The sequence below is a fragment of the Lontra canadensis genome, unplaced genomic scaffold, assembly GCF_010015895.1.
Source record: "Lontra canadensis isolate GAN:19392208 unplaced genomic scaffold, GSC_riverotter_1.0 scaffold12, whole genome shotgun sequence".
NCBI classification, from domain to species: domain Eukaryota; kingdom Metazoa; phylum Chordata; class Mammalia; order Carnivora; family Mustelidae; genus Lontra; species Lontra canadensis.
The window spans coordinates 12,828,025-12,849,438 of record NW_022631006.1 but is presented as its reverse complement, the minus strand read 5'-3'; the positions used below and the strand labels follow the sequence as shown (position 1 = coordinate 12,849,438).

At 39.0% G+C, this 21,414-nt stretch overlaps 1 protein-coding gene across 1 annotated transcript in view; it reads right to left on the bottom strand.

Moving 5' to 3' along the window:
- Positions 1–21,414, bottom strand: part of FBN1 (fibrillin 1) — a 229,404-nt gene that overhangs the window by 83,308 nt on the left and 124,682 nt on the right. Inside the window, exons 10-18 of the mRNA XM_032856557.1 lie at positions 19,248–19,427; positions 18,448–18,588; positions 16,625–16,744; positions 13,631–13,756; positions 11,618–11,740; positions 8,323–8,445; positions 7,119–7,271; positions 3,275–3,328; positions 1,300–1,425 (exon numbers count right to left, since the gene is read on the bottom strand). Coding sequence (XP_032712448.1) covers positions 1,300–1,425; positions 3,275–3,328; positions 7,119–7,271; positions 8,323–8,445; positions 11,618–11,740; positions 13,631–13,756; positions 16,625–16,744; positions 18,448–18,588; positions 19,248–19,427 — 1,146 coding nt within the window. The remainder of the gene's footprint in view (positions 1–1,299; positions 1,426–3,274; positions 3,329–7,118; positions 7,272–8,322; positions 8,446–11,617; positions 11,741–13,630; positions 13,757–16,624; positions 16,745–18,447; positions 18,589–19,247; positions 19,428–21,414) is intronic.

Below are 21,414 nucleotides of genomic sequence, written 5' to 3'. Positions count from 1 at the left end.
CGCTATTGCAGTTCTTGAACTTTGATGATGTCAGAAGGATCTGGAACCTTAAAGTAAGGAATTGATGATTAAGATAAAAAATAGCCACTCCCGGGAGCGCTATGGCTGTGGTGGATCTTTGATTGCTCACTTCCTATCTCTAAACATAATCTGGAATTGAACATTCTTCTGACCTGGTGATAATTATTCCCACTTTGGAGTATGCACTAATGCACTGAATAAAGAATCCCTATTGCCCCCCAAACTCTCCCTTTTGCTTCAAATGGGGGTGATTTTGGGACAAAGCTAAAACATCTTTGTGTCTCTCTGGGCCTGTTCAGATAAATGATGATTTTTGCCGAAGAGAAGAGGGTCTTACAGAAAAATTAAACAGTAAAACTTGTTTTGAGTTTAATGTAGTTTGAAAATGCCATGTGTAGTCAAATCATAACTGTACCCCCCAAAATGAAGCCTTAAAATTAAGGGTGTGAGAGAGGAAGAATTCATTTCTCAGAAGTCAGTATGTTACTGCACTATTGAATGGCCAGTACGTTTCAGAAAATACTAGTCTAGGCAACTGGAGAAAGTTGAAAAAAAAAATAATGGTGTCCATGTTGACCATTTTATTACCAAAGTTTTTTTTAGCTACTGGCTGGTACTTTCATTAAGGTTTGTTAAAGTATCAAATATGGTGTTTGCTTGGGGCACCTGGGTTAACCTGGTTAAGAGTCTGGTTAAGAGTCTGCCTTTGGCTCAGATCATGATCCCAGGATCCTGGGACAGAGCCCTGCTTCTTGGTCTTAGGGATTCCCATTCAGCAGGGAGCCTGCTTCACCCTCTCCCTCTGCGCCCCCTCCCCTATTCATGCTTGCTCTCTCTCATGCTTTGTCTCTCAACGAAATAAACAAAATCTTTTAAAAGATACGGTGTTTGCTAAACTTAACAGAGAGCAGTTCTTACTGAAAATAAGCTGGGTTTTCTTTGATGAAATCTAATAAGTGGTTGGGAGAAGAGTTGCTTCTCTCAGTAAAAATAGGGATGCCTTTGTAGACCTATGAGAACAGTTCACAATCTGTGTTTCATACATCTAAGGAGCCTCTCTCTTTTGGAGTGAACATGACACTTGACTACTTATAAATGATCAGGATTCAGGTATGTAACTTTTAGTTAATCAAGACATGTATGTGCCATGCTGACATCCAAAGGGAAGGCCGTGCATTTGCCCAGTCCTTTAGGCTATGCAAAAGCAGTTTCCCCCAAGCAACAAAGAAAGAATGCATGATGCATGAGATGTCTTAGGAAACAGGTGAGACTTCTTACCAACACAGTTTTTCCCAGATGAATCCACTTCATATCCTGAATTGCATATGCATTTGTAGGTCCCACGGAGATTTTCACAAATTCCATTTGGACAGATGTCTGGATCTAATGCACATTCATTTATATCTGCACCACAAGAAAAAAAGTTCAGTATCAGGAACATTCTAAAGGAAAGGTCAAAGAATTATCAAAAAAAAAATAACATTATAGGAAACGTAACAACTTTAGGACCTTGTAAAAACAAAGATTCGCTTAGATGAGAAAGTTTGATCACTGTTTCTTACTACAAGAGGGGGAGACAAGCCATGAGAGACTGTGAACTCCGAGAAAAAAATCTGAGGGTTTTAGAGGGGAGGGGGATGGGTTAGCCAGGTGATGGGTATTAAGGAGGGCACAGATTGCATTCCCCACCGGTTATTACACGTAAACAATGAATCTTGGAACACTACATCAAAAACTAATGATGTATTGTATGGTGACTAATATAACACAATTAAAAAAAAAAAAGATGTTCTGCTTCAAATCTTTCCATTAGTCCTTGAGAAGAATTTGGCATTTGAGTTGGAACTACAAGATTACCAATCCTTAACCAGGCTGAAGGAGAACCCCTGGTCTTCTGCCTCAAATATCAAGATGGGAAAGTGTATCGCCACAGAGCCCCAGTCCCTACAACTGGTCTCCCTGCCACCAGCCCATCCCTCATCAGTGTACCTTCCACAGTGCCATCAGAGTTAGCTTAAAAACAGGATGACTGTGTCATTCTCATGGTTCACACTTTTGTAGTTTCAAAAATATCTTCAAGATTAAATTAAAATATGAACTTTAAATTTACTTTAAATTTCTATTTAATTTTATTTATTTTGAATTTCTCATTATTTTACTTTATTTACTTTACTTTAAATTGACTACTTATTTTAAATTTCTCATTCTTCCATGAACATACAATGCTCTTCTGCTCTGTGTTGCGAATGTCTGGAGCTAGGTCTATTCATTGGTCCAAAGCCCATTCAAACACCCCCTGGTCTGGAAAATCCTCTGATGCCAAGCCCAGAGGCAGCTGGGTCCTCTCTCTTCTGTGTGCCCACAGATTGAGGAGAGCTCTATAGTCAAGGGTGATGTAAAATGGCAATCAGTGAATGGCTGGTCTTAAATCTTCTATAAGTCAGGGTTGTTATGTTTTTCCTTCTCTGGGTCCCTCTCACAACTTTATTTAGTCTCCACTAACTCTTTATTTGTTACAAATTAACCCCCAAATATCTCCTCTTCACCTTCATCCACACACAATGATGAACTTCATCATGAGAATGAAGTGACAATTCCATTTACTTTTTTTTCAGAACTGTCCTATAATCGAATCATCTAGTTTTGTATTTATAAAATAATCCCTTCATCTTTCCTGTCACTTATTTTTACCCTTGTTCCAATTCTCCCTTTTAACTTTAATCCTTTTATGGTCCTGATATTTCTCTAGCACTAAGCCCTACACTTAAATATTTCATTCTCTTCCAACTCAGTTAATTGCTATCACTGCTTGCTACAAAATATAAGAGAGCTCCCTATATCATCTTATCTTGACTGAACACTCAACAGTCAATAAATCATTCAACATGTGAGTGGATAACAATTCAGTAACCCTGAACTGTACTTGATCGTGGAAGAGCCAGATGAGGACCAGACTGCCTCTTCTCATGAATGAGAGACTACAGTCATTGTATCCCTCCATCGAGCACCTTGGGAGAGCGCCCACCCCTTCAGTACCAACCCTCACACCCAAACCCAGCAATCCCAGGATGCAGTGGGCCATAGCTGCTCTGCTCCTGGGGGCTTCTAGGGGTCCCAGGTACACATGCAGTCATGGCCAGAGAAGGGGTCAGACCTCCTTAGTCTGGTGGAAACCCACAGGAAACCCACAGGAAGGCCTAGCAGTGCAGCTTCTGCACATGCTGAAGGAAGCGACTTTCAAACAAGGGCTTACCACTGCCTGCGGACGTCATTCCTGGCCCACTGCTGCAGAGCGCCTGATACTCCGCTGCAAGAAATTAACAGATAGTCAACGATTCCGTTGTTTGCCAAACAGGTTGATCCTCTACTTGGTTTTGCACACCTCGTTTCCTCCTAAGTGAGTGGAACCAAAATAAAGTGGTAACAGAAAAGGAGGCATCTCCCAAGGGAGTCCCTGGTACACCCGGCTCCCATTTTAAAGGCTTGCATCACTGTGGAAAATGACTTGGAAGGACACAGGCAAGTTATAGCGATTCCTTGTGCAAAGCGGTTTCAGAAAAGGTGTTTTTACTATAATTTGATTTTATTCAGCAGGGAACACTTTACACTTACAGTGAAATGTGCCTGTTAAAATGTGGTTTCTTAACTGTTAATAAAACTTTCTCCCACTGTCTTGGGAATAATTTTGTTTCTTAGTGTGAACTGCTTTTCTTTTCATTTAATACAATCAAGTTCTTAACATTTTCTCATTTCTGCAAATTCTCTAGCCTCCACTCAGAAGAAAAACAAAAGTATCTGCACTTGCATTTAAGTGGATTTTTAAAGTTCATTTTCATCGGAACACTAGATTCATTCTATATGATAAATCCATAGGTAAAGTATTGCATAATGTTAAAACTGAGGATCTTACTAAGAAATTGATGTTTACAGAATTTGTTCCCAATCAGATTTCTATTTCCTAAAACTGATGCAATGTTTCACATACAATTCCAACAAGATTTAGATGAACATAAGAGTGAATGATGAAAATGGAGAACTAACTGGAATCACACTTTATCCAAGGAAAACAAACTAAAGTGTCCTCATAGTTGCCCACAGTTTCCGGCAACCAGGGAGTCCCATGGTCAAATGCAAATCATTTGTGCTTAAGTGGCAGGGGAACAGGATATTGGGATAGGCCTTTTTACCAAGGCCAACCACACCTCACTATGGGAGCCAATAGCTTTTATACTTCTGCATGCTAGAAAATTGTATTCCTGGTGACAGTGGAGGCAAAGGAATTACACTGATTAAAAAAAAAAAAAAAGGAAGGTTGAATCCCTCAGAACCTCCGCCTTTGTGCAAATGTAAATTTGAGAAAAGTGGTGAAATTCCTTAATTTTTAAATCCTGCTAAATGGGACCAAAAAAAGAATAATGGGGAAAGGGGCTGCCTTCGCGTGTTTGAAAGCTTGGGATTAGAAGCAAAAAGAAATGCATTGTCCTTATTCTCTCACACCAGCAATTAATTAAAACACTTCTGAAATACTGTAAATAACAAAATAGAAAAAAAAAATCATGCCAGTTTTGCAAAAAGCAGTTTTACAGTCAGTGCTAAATTAGTTGATGCCTGGCCTGAGTGGAAGGAAATTACTGTCACTGTTCTTTTCCATTTGGGTAGAATCTGGTCCTAGACTACCTTCTGCGTATCAGCTCTCATCATTGAGTTGAATGCTGATGACAATGTTATTGGGAGCAAGCCCTTTCCCTCTGATAGTTTCCCCTTCCCCTTCTGTTTCCCCTCTGTAAACTGGAGACAAGGATACTCAGCTCACATGACAGTTCTATGGATTTCACAAGAGAACAATGAAAGTGCTCAACACAGCTCCTTGCACGGCTCATGCATTTAATAAATGATAGGTACTGCTGAGCTAATTCAGTGTTGTGCCTCAGAGACACTGGTATGGGGACATACGAGAAAATTCCTAATACTTACACTTCAGTGGGTTTAATGGATTCCTGCAAGGAGTAAATATTCAGCTGCCAGGGAGAAAGATCTTCATAGATAGCTCACTTGGCTTCGTTCCAGAGCACAAAGACGGACTTTGGATGTGATGGGGTTGGAGTTTCTCATTAAATTGACTAAAGAAGGAATGTTCTGGATATTTTCAGTACCTCTTAAAATCTCCCCTGTCTCCTGAAATAAGGGATACTCTACACTTAGATCCTTCATGATCTGGCATTTTCGTCTACCAAAGAGGAGGAGAAACCAAGCAGAATGAAAGCACATCCACAGGTGTACCTCTTCTGTGCAAGTGCATTCAAATACAGAACAGAGGCTAGTAGGGCTGGGCTTCAAATTTAACCCCCTTTCAGCTTTACTGCTTAAAGAAATCTGGTCTCTTGTAAGTCATCCTTTTGTAAGATTCCTTCATTTTCTGAGGTATCGGAAGAATTCTTTGGAGATGTACTTGGTCCACAGGAAAATGTAAAAACAAAGACCTCTATGCACCAAGGGTCCTAGATTCTAACTTTTGGTTCTTCCACTTACTGAAGATGTAAACAAATCACCTCCACTCTTGTGAACCAGTTTTCATGATATTCCTCCATCTGGTAAATTCAAAGTATGTAAGAAAAGTACTTTGAAAAGTTAAAGTAACATACAAAAGGACAGTATTGATAATATACAGCTATAAAGTAACATGGAGGCATCTTTGCTGGATAGGATTATATTAGATGCTATATAATTGAAGTATTGTTGTGAGCATGAATTGAACTGATTGGTAATCATGTATAAAAGGGAAATGGGAGGGGGAGATGAACCATGAGAGACTGTGGACTCTGAAAAACAATCTGAGGGTTTTGAAGGGGCAGCGGGGTGGGAGGTTGGGGGAGCCTGGTGGTGGGTACTATGGAGGGCACGTATTGCGTGGAGCACTGGGTGTGGTACATAAACAATGAATTCTGTTACACTGAAAATAAATTAAATTAAAGAAAAATAGTAATTTGTAAAGTAATCAGCCATAATAAAGCTTTCTTCTTTAACCTGCATCCCTCATTTCTTTTAAAGTCTTCCCTTTAACTTTCTCTAACTTCTCATATTTTAATTTCTAACTCTCTAATTTCAAACATTATTGCTTTTAAAATAGCAAATGTTTAAAAATTGTGAGTTAATCTTTAATTGATTGTATCTAGACCGGAAATGGACTAACTAGATCTGAGACGTCAATCAAACCAATCAGAACTACATGTTTTCTCTATTAGATCTAACTTTATTTTAGAACACTGAAAGAAACCGCCAAGTTTCCAAACGCTGACAGTTTATTGCTTTAGTTTCAATTAACTATTTTTGCCTTACATATAGAAATAATTTACAACTGGAGAGGATGTTCTGGATTATCTAAGATGATTCATTTTGTAGATGAGAAAACTAAGGATCCCTTTTCCATATTATTCTATTTTGTAACTGTTTACTATTATAAGCCATCTTAAATCCTTTTGAAAGCAGGTGAGCAAAATTCCTAAATAAACAAAATCCTACAACGAGCTGAACCACCCAGTTAAGTAATTTGCCTGCCGGTGGCCTGGAAGAATTCTGACTCACCAACCAGTTTTCTTTTCATTATGCCATGTCACTTCAAATTGAGAAAAATACTTTTCCTGCAAGATTGAATAAAATCATTTAGGAGAAGCGCACCTCAATCAACATGAGGAATTTGAACAAAATTTACACATGGCCTTTTGGAAAAAAGCTGGAAATATTCAGGTAATCTGAAAATTATTTATTTTTACACTCTGTAAATTCTGCTTTTATAATAGTTCCTGCAAAATGCAAACACTGTGAAACTACTTTAGAGTACAAGGCAAGTTGCATGAACTCCAGACAGCATGAGTATTATTAAGGTGGAGGAGTTGGGATGGGGGTTCCCAAATGGGCTGCCGATTCCCAATGACCGTTGCGATTGGGTGAGGAATGTGTGATCAGACCCTGAGTAGCCCTGCCAAGACCCCAGGCAGGCACAGGATGTATTCAGAGAGCATATAATCATCCATAAGTACAAAGACTGCAGATGGAGGCAAGAGGCTGGCAGTATGAGGGCATTCCCCTGCACCACATACCTGAATTCTGTGCAGGACATGGCTGGCAAGGTTCCCCGAATGCATATTCAGTGTTGGCACAACAGCATTCAGATTTAGTAACGGCACCAAACAAGGGTTTGACACACTGGCCTCTCTTGTATCCGCCATAGCATGTGCTCCGCATGTGTGTGTCTAAACGAGAAGACGCATCTGTCATCACACCATCACTTCAAACAGAGGAGAACTCCCCAGGTCAAAGTTGAAGCTGGCTTTGTTTAGCCTCGTCCCTGTTCTAACTCACAAAAGATGCCTCTGGTCTTAGATTTCAACAGAGAAAGACAAACAAACAAACTGCATTCAGCTTCCAGGAACTGGAAACAATTGCCAGAGCCTTTCCATTTTCTAGACTACCATGGTTTATCCAACTGTGAGATTCTTAAGGGCTGAGATTCTGTCTCATTCATTTTTGTCTTCCCCAGACCTGTATAGAACAGGCACTTAATACAAGTTAACTGAATAATGGATGAGCGATAATGGGTATTACCCTATAAAGATCTTTCTTAAGCAGTGTGGCCTACCTCAAAATAAACATGCCATTATTGAATGTTTAAATTCAACGTACTTTGAAAAAGGAGGAAGTTTAATCTATAAAAGGTTCACTGTACAGGTCTGTAGACATTGGTCTACCAAGTAGTGTTATCTTTACCACCAGGGAGTAGGTCTCCAACTATGCCCAATTCAAAGGTTTATTGACTACTTTTCTTGAAAATAATTTAGATAAAATTACTATCCATTTTTCAACAAATTTCAAACTTCTTATAAACCCAGATAAAAATATTACATAAAGTTCTTCATCATCCATCTCCTCCTTTGCATTCTATACTTCCCTTTGGACATTTAATTCCGTATTGAAAATATTCACTATGAGATAAGGAGCATACACAGGCCAATTTCAAAGACCATTACGAACAAAGGAGACTTGGGAGAAAATTGAGGACATCTACATGATTAGAAAAGTAAAAGGGGAAGAAGAGGTAGGGATTCCCCTGGTTTTCATTTATCTCAGCTCATCTTTCTCTCTTAGATTAATATCCAATTCATGTAAGAAGAGAACTGATCTCATTGGTTTGTTCCCCCACAACTATTCTGTCCTGTTACAGTAGAGTGCATTTGTTATTGGTGGGGTTTGTGGGTCAACAGAGGGTGGATCTCTAGCATATGTCTAGTCATGGCTTTATCTTACCAACACACACACGTCCATCCAGACCAACGGCCAGTCCAGGAAAGCATTCACATCTGTAGGAGCCATCAGTGTTGACACAGCGCCCATTCATGCAGATCCCAGGTGTTTCACACTCATTAATATCTGTGGTAGCAAAAAGCACTTATTAAAAATGGAGTGACATTTATATGAAACCATGTTTACAGTTCTTTTACAACACTTGAAAATGGGGAAGATGAAAAGAATATGCAGCACCAACCATAAAAGTTCAGTAAGATACATTTCATTGTCCTTTGAGAGAAGGGTAACAAAAATTGACATAAACTACATGAGTTTTTTGTTTTTTTTTACCACAGAAAAGGCTATTTCAATCATATTCTCCTGAGATCTATTTATCCAAAATAAGAATCACAAAAGCAAAAACAGAATTGGAAGAAGGAAAGTAACAGTTAACAGACAAAGGATCTTGTTGGAACATTTCACATAGTGATTCTTACAACGCTGTCAGAACTAGAAACCTAACTTGATAATAGACTGTAACTTTGACCTGGCCAGGAAGCGACTCCATTTGGCATCCAACAATCAGACCAGTGTCCATTCCAATATCACTCATGCCTTAGTTCTCTGACATGACTAGAATGGCATTAAGAGACAGAGAAATGAAACCCTGATGAAACACCATAAAAAAGAAATGGAAAATGAATATAGGAGATTTTGATGACCATTTCCAGCCAACAATAGCACTGTAAGCAATTGGAACCCAGCAAAGAAATATCTTTCTTAAGTATTACAGGTATTTTTTAGTATCATATGTATATACTTAGGGAGGTCTGGTAAAAGACTTTATTGGGTACAGACTAATAATAAGAAAGAATTTTTTCACCTGGGTGGCTCAGTGGGTTAAAGACTCTGCCTTCAGCTCGGGTCATGATCCCAGAGTCCTGGGATCGAGCCCCGCATCTAGCTCTCTGCTCAGCAGGGAGCATGCTTCCTCCTCTCTCTCTCTCTCTGTCTGCTTCTCTGCCTACTTGTGATCTCTATCTGTCAAATAAATAAATAAAATCTTAAAAAAAAATAATATGGGGGAAATAGAAATGGTACCAAAATTGTGTTTTGGAAAACGTATAACACTTAGAAGCAAGTCATTTTATTTTTTTAAGCAAGTCATTTTATAACAACTCCTTTTATAATATATAACTAGTATATGTAACTATTTCCTTTTTTCTGACCTTAAGAAGGCAAATTGAAACTGAAACACCTCTAGATTTTACTTAGCTTGTGTTATTTGGCACAAGATCTATTCAGATGGTCCAAGATTCCATGTATAGATTGTATTTTAAAACAGCAGTTATATTTAAATACATGAACTCAAATTGGTTCAGTAATTCAGGTCATCTTTTTGTTCAACTTGAGATCTAGAGTAAAACAGTGACAACTATAGCCTGGAAAGGGACACACAGGCTTTTTAACGGGGACAGAGATACAACATAGATTTAGAGGGCATGATTCAAAGTGAGTAGTCAGGGAGGCCATACTGGTCATCAGATTAGTTAACTGTAGGGATTAAGTTTGCATTATTTATTCTAGCTTTGAACAGTCACATCTTTGTGGTCTCAGAACTAAGTACTCAGAGCTAAAAGAAAATCTTAACCAAATGTCAAGAGAAAAGCTGCAGAAAAGAAGAAATTCAGCACACAAGAAATTTTTTTCTTTATTCTTAGTCTAATGTGTGTATTCCATCTTTTTTACCCGTTGTGAAGAGTTACAAAACCTAGTTTCATCTATGAGGTCATAATGTCATCTGAGATAATTACATCAGTATTATCTATTGGTCATACTCAATGCTGAGAGGGTGTGACCTGGGTCACCAACAGCCTATAGGCACTGAAAGTAATCTCGGCATGCCCTGTGGATAGGCAAGGGGAGAATGTGTTCTTGCAAAAGGTCTGTGCACAAAGGGGCTTTCACATTTCCTTCTGTTATTTTGTTTGGAAGCCTAATTACAAATATTCCCGTAATCATTCCCTTCCCCTTTCTTTTTACTTGTGCAGCACTTAATCTGTACAATTTGGCACTTTATTGTATTCTGTTTTACATTGTAGAATATTTCCTTGTGTTAATCTTGTCTCCCAAACGATAGGCTCCTCCCAGGACAGGGCTCAAAAGTACAGAAACTTATTTCTTAGTTCAACTTTTAAAAATTCAAATGTTTTCTCTTGCTATGAAGACAGATTTGCACAATATTAAGAGCCACTGATGTGAAGGTCATGGAGAACGTAGGTAAACAACCAAGGGATAGAAGCTCTTTTAAGCCTAGAGAAAAATGCTTGTCTTGCCAACGACTTAATACAAGGCTTTCTTCCATGGTACCTTTACTGAAACGGTCTACCACAGGCACCTGGAGAAGAGGTATCATAGGACTTTATTCTGTTTTCTTAATCCTGAATAGCTTAACACTCTGCCCTTCCCTGTCTGAAATGATGAGCAGAAGGCTTTAAGTGCAGTATTTTAGCAGATTTCCTGGACCTGTTTTAGAAACAAGGTTCCTTGAGAAGTATGGTTTAAACTTAAGTCTTGGACCCAAGGGCAAAAATCTCTCATCCCTGACTACATAAGGTAAGAGACACAAGCACAAATTTAACTCAGTAACTCTTCTTGGAACTCCAATTTTCAACAGCACAAATAAATATCTTCATATTTGTTTCAATACCCAGAGCAGCGCAGTTATTTAAAAAGCTACCAAGCTAAACAATGGCTCTTAGTTAATTTCTTCTGCTTCATTCTATTTCCCTTCATGCTTATGTGACTCGATAATACCTAAATAAATTGTCTATGAAAAACTTCCTCTCTCTTTAAGATATCTGGAGGAAATTATGGGGAAGAGATCACTGCAATAAGCATCTAGAATATCTTGTCCAGGTGGAGATGTAAGAGGTAGCAAACAACAGCCATCAAAAGACCTAACTACCATTATTCCCCAAATATAAGGAAGAGGAAGCATTCAGCTTCTTTAAAAAGATGCTCACATTTGTTGGTGGACCAACTGTTAATTTAGCTTCTCATTCATTTGCTACATAGTCTTTCAGGTGCCTTTAGAAGAGGCCAAACACCCTTTCTGAAGTCAGAACAGCCTCTTGAGCCTAAGCCACAGCTCTCTGGATCACTGGACTTAAGAAGGAGGTCCAGTCGGGTTTCCTAAACCAAACTAGGAGGACTTTAAATGCAGAGAATCAATAGGGAAAAGTGGTATCTCTAAGAAATATAGAATGGAAAAAAAGCAGGGGAAGAATATGGCTTTGAGTTTTACAGCACAAACCTTTGCAGTAACGCCCATCTGATGCCAGCTGAAATCCAGGTTTGCAAATACATTTAAAACTGCCATCTTCATTGATACACATTCCATTAAGGCACATGTTCCTTATGCTGCATTCATCCATATCTGAAAAATACAAAAAGATATGTTTTCTTATGACCAGAAGAGTAAGCTCACAGAGGAATCCAACCTGAATGAATATAATTCTTTTTCTTCACATTTCTTCTGTTTTTTTTTTTTTAATTATAGTCTAAGGCTAATTGTCTTCCAAATTACAGCATTTAAGAAGAAGAAGGGCCAAATAAAATATGTATTCTTAAGTTCTCCATTTTTGACATGTACATGCAAACTATGGCTAAATTTATTTTATGACATACTGTATATATGCTGCGTGTATACATATGTACACATATGTGTGTGTATAAAGATATGAAATTCATAGATAATCGTATATACACATTTTGCATGTGTGCACATGTTTGTGTATATGAAATTTGTCTCAGTGGAAGCTACGAGGACTAGTTTTTAAAAACAGCAGTGTACAAAGTGACAAGTGTGTTAACAGCCTGATAGTTTTATTTGCTTCACTGATATTACTTCCAATGCACTGCAAAATAAAATCAAAAATCAAAACTAAGAAAGATGGAACTTAAAATGTACTTAGGCTCTGTCCTGATTCTTTATAAAGTAGAAACCAGAAGACAGTTTGCAGTTTGAAGCATTTTAAATAGGGGTAGGAAAAACTGTATTTTTAAAATGCAAGACTTGGCTATGGAGTATAGCCCTGTTAGCTAACCTTTAGGATTCCCTGATCATAGGGTTATTTCTTTAAATTCATCAATACGTTATTTTATTTGATACTAGAGCTCTCTTGGAGGTATTTGTTCTTCTAGACATGGTGTGTTTTCACTTACAGGCTTTAGTCAGACCAATGTAATTTATGATATTTTTTTCTTTTTTTAAACAGTATTCTATCCCAACCGAGAATTCTGGCATTAAGTCTTTGAATTGAATCACTGATAATATTCTGCCAAAAATGTTTCTAAGAACAATTTTGAAATTCTTTTAATGTATGAATAGATTCTTGGGATCTTTCCCAAAGACGTTGGGAAAGACGATAAGAAGCATTCTTCATTTTTTGCTAAAGGTCTAAGAAGTGGAAACTCATCAATAATGGTCATATTTTCAATTCAGGAAAAAATGGCCAGAGAAAAAGACAAAATGTTTGAAACAGCCCAATTCAAAATGAGGTGATTAATTCAAGAGGCAAGACGGCTGCTTCTCAATTGTCAATGTCTCAAACAAATTTTACATGGTCAGGTACTCAGCAGTGTTTTCTTACTAGACAGACCCTTTAAACAGAGGACTATAAATGTAAAAAAAAAAAACAAACATATGGCACATGTCACCTATAGTTCAGTTAAAAATTTGAGAAAGAAATACAGGAGATTAGGTGTGTCCCATTTAAAAAAAAAAAAAACACATACAAATTCTAATGGTATAAAATTAGGAAGTAGTGATCTATGTTTATAGAAGTTTCATCATCACCCGAGATCTTTAAAAGACAAGCTCTCCTCATATATCTGAAATGTGATTTGACTCACAGAAATATAATTAAAGTTATGAAAATTGTTGCAAAGTATGCTTGTCTCCCCTGTAACAATATGTGAAATATATTTGTTACTTTGACCTTTCACTGGATGTTTGACTTGGTTTTATGAAAGACTTCTTTTTTTAAGGATTTTATTTATTTATTTGTCAGAGAGAGAGAGAGAGAGAGAGAGCACAAACAGGGGGAGTGGCAGGCAGATGGAGAAGCAGACTCCCTGATAAGCAAGGAGCCTGATATGGGACTCGATCCCAGGATTCTGGGATCCCGACCTGAGCCAAAGGCAGAGACTCAACTAACAAGCCACCCAGGCTTCCCTTGTTAAAAACTTCTGGTATTGAAACCATGATGGAAGACGGGGATGAATATTATCCTCCTGCCCTGATTGCCATCTTGTTCTCATTTACCTTCACAGTTCTTCCCGTCTCGTGTCACGTGAAAGCCCGCGTTACACACACAGTGGAAACTGCCATCTGTGTTGATGCAACGTCCATTATTGCAGATACGGCCATTCTGTAAACATTCGTCGATGTCTACAATTAAAGTTAAAACAGAAGAAATAGCTTTACTTGGTGGGTTTACAATTATTTTATTCCTCCCTCCCTCCATCTCCAAACCCATGACGGTAGTCTCAGGGTTTAATTACTAAATATTCTTCAACATAAACGTGATACCCAATAATGTGAGATTTTAGATGACTAACTAGAGTTTGCAAGACATAAAAAGAATGCCAATATAAGAGCACTTGATCTAACTCTAATTTCTAATAAGACCCCTTAAATCTCCATTGCATACACAAAACAGATTCCTCTTCATTTTCCTAGCTGATTTAATGAGCCAGTATATACCATTATTTATACTAAACTTTGGCTGGCATCTTTCAACACATGCTCGAAAAGGCAGATCTCATAGCTACATCAGAACAATAAAACAAAAATCCTATTAAAAAATTTTAATTCCATCTGAAAACCAGCAATCCCATGAAATGTTTACCTTCCTTGTGGCAGTTCTGGTCCAAGTACAGTTTTATTGTTTATATAGCCTTAGTTTCTTTTATAACTTCATAAGTAGTCTATCTACCAAATAAAATATGGGGGCATTTCTCCTTCTTTCTGTTGTGTTTAATATTATGCCAAAGTAAACAACAGAGCTTGTTATGGAAGTGTTAAAAAAAGGACAGTCACTCAAATAACTGGTATCTGATCCCTCATTTAAAGATCAATGATTAACTCAAACTGGACCACATGATACCCTGGATCATCTGTTCAGCTAGACACCTGGATGAACACCAAAGAGGATGAGTGCATGCTGCCTCATCTACGTAGCATAGAATCTTTGCCAGAGCCTATTCCCCAGAAGACAGAGACCAGGGAACCACATAGCCATGCCTGGGGCAAAGCTATCTATGCAGAGCTGAGGCCACAGGAGCCTGAGTACAAGCACCCAAAACATCCCCTGGACGACAAGAATGTGCATTCATGGCACATTGGTTACTCTGTCTACCCTGCGTCTGCACGGTGTCTTGTGGTTGACCCTCAGACGCACTTTCTTTCTGGGCAGATCCAGCAGTGGTTTCCACACGAGTCATTGGACTAGCTGAGGCAGTCTGGGCTTTTCTTCTGTCTGATCTTTGTGCCAACAACCTACGCTCTTCTCTCTCTCATTTATTTCTTAATCCTTGCAAAAATCTGACTTGCTCCACATTCCAAAAAATAGTAAAAGCCACATACTCTTGAGCAGAATTTTTTTCTTTAGGATTCTATAACCTTTTGAGGCCCAAGCATAAAATAAACAATATAAAGAGTGGAGCATTTTCTCTCCTCACTAATTTCAGAGCCCCATCAGTCTGCCCGCGCGGACTCACAGGATCAACTGGAAGCCTGCCATTCAAAGTTCTCTACCGTGTTTCTCTCTGCATCTTCTGTCCCACTCTCTTTAGCTTGTCATGTACTTCTCCTCAGCTAAGTACACAGTCTTTCTGTTTTGTGGCCACTTTCATCTTCCCCAAAATATGAATATGTCATCAACTCCTTATGTTGGAGATAAGCTTAGCACTAGCTCTTGAAGACGATCATATTTGAGGCTTTTAGGTAATCCTCGGTCTCCAATAAATTAAGTCTCCGAGTGATAATACCACCACTCATCTATACCGGCTGGCCCTCGCCCCTGCTGAGTATTCAATAATCTTTTCTATTTGCTTATTTAATAGCGCAGAATTCTAGACATTGGTGTCCGTTTATTCTCTACTACTTCAAAATGCTTAATACACCATGCATGCTAATTATCGTAAACAATAGTTACAATATTAACAATGTTCTAAACTCAATGAAACATTCAAACTATATTTATATTCAGTAAGTAGGCCATTAATAGAAATATTAGCAAGTTGACATACTGCTCAACATTGCCATTTATAGGTAATGTACTAAAATATACCAATGGCAAAAAAATCTCTAAGCCAGAACCACATTCAAAGCCTCTGCAACCAGTCACTGAAAAAAGTAAAAAGTGTATGTCTTCAACTCACATGAAGAACTTCCACTAAAAAAAAAAAAAAGGGCAAATAAAATTAACTCCTGTCAATAGCTGGAAATTTTTTTTTAAGTGATACAAACCTTTTGACCTTTCCTTGTATTTAATTTTAACACAAAATTCTCTTGCTTTTATCTGGCTTTACTGAATCAGGGAAATACCTCATGTGCCAAACTTATGGAGACATAGGTATTTTAGCTCCCCGAGGGTTGAAAGTACATCTTACTTATTTCTGTCCCAGAAACTTAGTATATCAGTCATCTGATAAAAAAGCATATATGATGGTGTAATAAATTACTAAACCCAAAGAGAAAATTTTGTGAGCAAACTTTTAGAGTGATGCTTCTCAAACTTCAGTATGCTTATGGATTCCTGGGGGGGATCTTTCTCAAATACTGAGTGTGATTTAGTGAGTCTGGGGTTGGATCTGAGATTCTGCATTTCCCATCAGCTCCCAGGAGATGTTGCTGTGACCACCATGACTCCTTCTTTCCCCTACAGACCTTTCCATTAAGAAATCAACTCAATGCAATGTCACCTGAAACTTTCCTCAGTTTCTGTGTCAACAAGGGTTAATCCCCATTCCCTAGCTCTCAGATTAAAAATTAAGAGCAAGAGTGATGAGGCAAAAAGTAGTAAAAATAAGATATTCCCATAAGAACAGGAGCGTCTTTTAAAATGATTTGCATGTCTGCTGGATTTTATGATGCTGTTCTTCGGAGTGACAATATCTGAAATTAAGTGCAAAAAGCAACAAGGGCCTGTCAGCCTCTCCTGGCAAAGGTTATTCGAACTCTAAAAATTCCTTCAAAGCAAACTTCTTCCTCAGCATGTCCCCTTGCTTGGCATCTCCTGAGCTAGGACCATACCTCGGCATTCTGTCCGGGTGAGCGTGCTCTGGTAGCCGGGGCGGCACTGGCAGGTGTACGAGCCCTGGTTATTAATACACTCTCCACCAGCACAAGGGTTTTTCTCACACTCATCAACATCTGCAAAATACAGTATATTCTAGTAAGAAGTTAGACAGCAATAACTCATAACTTAAAGAGCATTTTATTGGCCTCCTTTACATGTTAAAACACTTTCCTCATAAGAAATAAACAGAACAATGAAAAGGATCTTTTGTCTTTCTGCTACAATGTACCATGTCCCCAGCCACTTGAAAACGGGTTGAGCGGTTAAAGTGTCTTATTTTCCTGTGTTATTTTTCAGAGAAAAATACCAAACATGTAGCAACTCCACACTCCAAGCTGATAAACATTTTCTCTGCCTTGAGTCTGGCCTAAGGGACTCGAACAGACCAACATTTCAGAAGTGGCTTCTAAGTAGAATTTCGAGTATCTCTTGGAGCTCTCTGTTTCAGTAAAAAGGAGGCCTAACCTTGTCTAAGCATCGGCAGCTGCGTTCCACTAAGAACATCAGAACAAGACACGAAACAGTCGTCACTTCAAGAGCTATTCTCACCTACTAGAGAGTCTGCTCCCCAAGCCTCATCCCCAGACAGGCTCCTGTAGGTCGTATACTTGTCTAGAACTATCAGTCTATTTAACAGCAAACTGGTTTATATTCCCCTTTTTGTAAAGATGAGAAAACTAAGGCTTTTGGAAGATAGCCCACCTAGCCAGACTCACATGCTCCTTGCTGCAGGTACACTCCCCCATCGTGAGCTAGATGTCTGTCCCCTTCCAGCCACTTCAGATGACCTCTCTGGACTGAATGACTCTCTCACTCAGTGTGTGCTAGAAGGGGATTCGTATCACCAGGAAACTACACAGTGTGAGAAACTAAGAGCTCCTTATTGCTGCCTGATTCATGATTACAGAACTGAACTAAGGAAGGAATATATTTTGTAAAAAGTTAGATGGCAACTGGGTGTTCTTTTCCAATTAACAAATGAATTAGCCTTGTGTTACATTTCCTCCTTTTGTTAACTTAAACGACTTGTCAACAGCTCAAATTTTCTCTCCTCAGTTTTTAATGATTGACTAGAGACAGTTGGTGAGTTATCCACTTAAATTAGTAAGATGTGCAAAATTTCTTAATTTGGGGAGAGCTTTACTGTTTTATTTTAATGGTCAGACTTCTGATAAGATGGCATACGTTGAAGTTAACCAGCAATGACCTGAATGTATTTATGATGAAAGTTCAAAGTCACTACAGCTGGTAGAATGGTATCTGTCTCCAAATATAGTCACGTCCTAATCCCCAGGACCTCTGAATATGTTATGTGGCAAGGAGAATCAAGGTTGTTAATCAGCAGACCTTGAGGTGAGGAGTGTCTCTTGGGTTATTCAGATGGATCCTATTTAACCACAAAGGTCCTCCAAGTGTAAGAGGGAATTGGAAGAGAGAACCAAAGAATTAGAGATAGATTTGAAGATGCTATGCTGCTGGCTTTGAAGATGGAGGAGGGGACAATTAGCCAAAGAATACAGACAGCCTCTAGAGGCTGGAAAAGGTAAAGAAATGGATTCTCTGTGAGAGCCTACAAAAGGAACACAGCCCTGCTGACACCTTGATGTTAGCCCAGTTAGACCTATGTTGGGTTTCTTACCCACAGAACTATAGATTTGTGTTGTTTTAAGCCACTAGGTTTGAGCTGATTTATTACAGCTGCAACAGAAAACTCATCTAGTCACAGGAGGGAATTGCCATGGCTGCTCAGGCTGACCTAACCATAGGCGCCACTTACCAATGCACTCTCCGCGGAGGTCCAGCTGGAATCCTTTGTTGCATTCACACCGGTAGCTCCCAGGAGTTGGAATGCAGCGTCCATTTTGACACAGATAGCGAAACAACTGGCAGTAATCAGTGACATTGACCGGCAGCACCCCTGAAGGAATAACATTAAATATCATTAAAATCATGGGCAAGATGCTTAATCATAAAGGATTGGCCCAACTCTTTGGACAAAGGTCATCTGGGGCGAGTAAAGTCTATGTCTGTGCCCACTTCCAGAGATCACCTGCAGCCAGGTCCTGCACCATCACCATAGCTTGCTTCTCCCTGCCTCTTTTCTGCTCTACTCTTAAGCCTCCAGTTTGGGTAAATGACAAAGGCAATGAGTTCTTGGTAATTACTTGCAAAACTGCTTTGCATTATATAAAGCTCAATGTATAATTTTATACCTCTTCTATGACTTCATCCTGTGAATCAGATTTAAGTCTCTCCCACAGCTCTCCCCCAGTTGTCAATAACCACAGGACATTCATCAGGAGAATATGAGAAGCTTATATACAATACTATGTAACCCACTATGGTGAGTGCTGTGAAGTGTGTAAACCTGGCGATTCACAGACCTGTACCCCGAACTAATAATACATTATGTGTTAATAAAAAAGTAAAAAATTTAAAAAAAAATACTATGCAACCCAAGCAGTTAATCTGAGAATTGATATACTCATTTAATGACTAATACAGTGTAAATAACAACAAAAAAGTTAACTGATTAATGTAAAAAAATTAATAACCAGATGACTTTTCAATCCTTACTTGGTGGTTCCCGAGATGGGTATGGATACTCCACTGGTGGTCGAGGGACTGGAACTGGAGGTCCAGGAGGAAAGCCAGGAGGAACAGGGTGAACTGGAGGAATGGGACCAAGGGGTGGGGGAGGATATCCTGGTCTCTCAGGAATTACCAAAGGGACGGAGCACAGCTTGTTGAAATCCTCTGGAAAAACACGACACAACAGAATACAAAAACTGAGTTGCAGCATAAGCCCATACACCTGTGGAAGTCACCCTTACATTTCAAAGAAACTTTGAATAAAATCAATCATCAGACTACAAAGATCAGTTGGAGAAAAGAGAAAAAGCCAACGGACTTCATTCCCATCCTAACAGTTATAGTAGCAACCATACTAAAACAGTAATCCTAACCAAAACCAAACTCCCCAGAGTGTGTATCACACACTTCTCCCAAAATTTAGGAAGTCTTTACCTATGTTATAATTTACCTCAAGGAAGAATCAAATGCCACTTTCTCAACTCAGTCCCAATTTTGGATCCCACAGAGCTCTAAAGAGCACATTAAAAAGCCTGGATTTTTTTTTTTTTTTTTTTTTGACAGAGAGAGAGATCACAAGTAGGCAGAAGACAGGCAGAGAAAGAGGGGAAGCAGACTCCCCGCTGAGCAGAGAGCCCAATGCGAGGCTCGATCCCAGGACCCTGGGACTATGACCTGAGCCGAAGGCAGAGGCTTTAACCCACTGAGCTACCCAGGCACCCCAAAAGCCTGGATTTTATTTTAAGCCACTGGAAGTCTTCAGCAGACTAACGTGGGATGTAATCAACCGAACATTTTTGGAAGATCAGTCTTGCTGACACATGGAGAACGTGCTGGAGGGAGGCAAGGCTGTTACAGAACACCAAGGGCATGAAAGCTTTGGCTGACAAGGGAGGCAGCGATGGAACTGGGCAGGAGTGGATGAATTTGAAACATACTTTAGAGATAAGTGGGTAGTGCTTCATGAAGGAGTAAATATCAGAACAGAGGGAACAGGAAATGAAGAATGACATAGTCTTCTGGTTTAGCAACTGGGTAGATGTTGGTGACATTTACCAAATGGGGAAAACGGCAGTGAGAGCAGGTTTGGTGGGCAGAAGCCAAGTTCCATGTTGAACATATGTATTTTGAGATAGCAGATATCCAAGCAGATTTGTCCCATAGTAGCTGTGTGAGAGTTTGAAGCCTAGCGGAGAAGCGGGGGCTGGATAGAAGTCTCAGAATGATCAGTAGGTGGGTGGCATGTAAAGCCAAGGGGATGAAGGAGCTCACCTGGGAAGGTGTGGAAAGTGAAGAGAAGAGTGTACAGAGACAGAGTCCTGAGGAATACCTATTTGTAAAAAGACAACCAAGTGTTGGAGAAGCAGCACCGTGAGGCAGAAGAATACCAGGGCTGGTGAGTATGTTGTTAATGGGGCATAATAGTTCCCTGAACTTGTACACCTGAGTTAATCAAGGATTTCCCTCAGATGGCACATATAGGCTAATTCCCATTTTTCATGTCGGGTCTTTATTTGGATAAATCATCTTTGGATTTGTGACACATTTTTTCCCTGAGCTTCCAAAAAGATGCTTTAAGACAGTATCCAGGTTTCCAGGGATGTATTTACTTATCCACTAGTACATTTTCATGTTTCTTACAGATGGCCACATCTTGTTATAGCTCCTTCTATATGTAAACTAATCATGTGATTTTTAAAATTTCCTTTTCTCCTTCTTGTCAGAATATCGGTAATTTTGTTATCACTGCCACACAGGGATTTTCCCATAGATACTTTCTACACTAGTTTTATCCATTAATAGAAATTAGGCTAATATTACTCTTTCCTTGTGCACTAAGTCTGACTTATTCTAAGGCACCATAATATGTCTTAAATGGAAATACATTCATATTTAACCTCAGGGGAAAATCTGCCAATTTACATGTGGCTAAATATACCTAGGTACCATGTACCTTGTTTTTACTTGTTGGTCCATTACTAAACTTTCTCCAATCATATTTGGCATTTCCCACTCGGGTTAACATTATGTATTCAGAGAACTCTATTACTGAGTTTTAATAATTATTCATCCATAATTTTAATCCACAGAGATTCTGTAGCACTTGACTGCATCTGGAAAAGATTTACATATTATTTATGCTTCCCCAAAT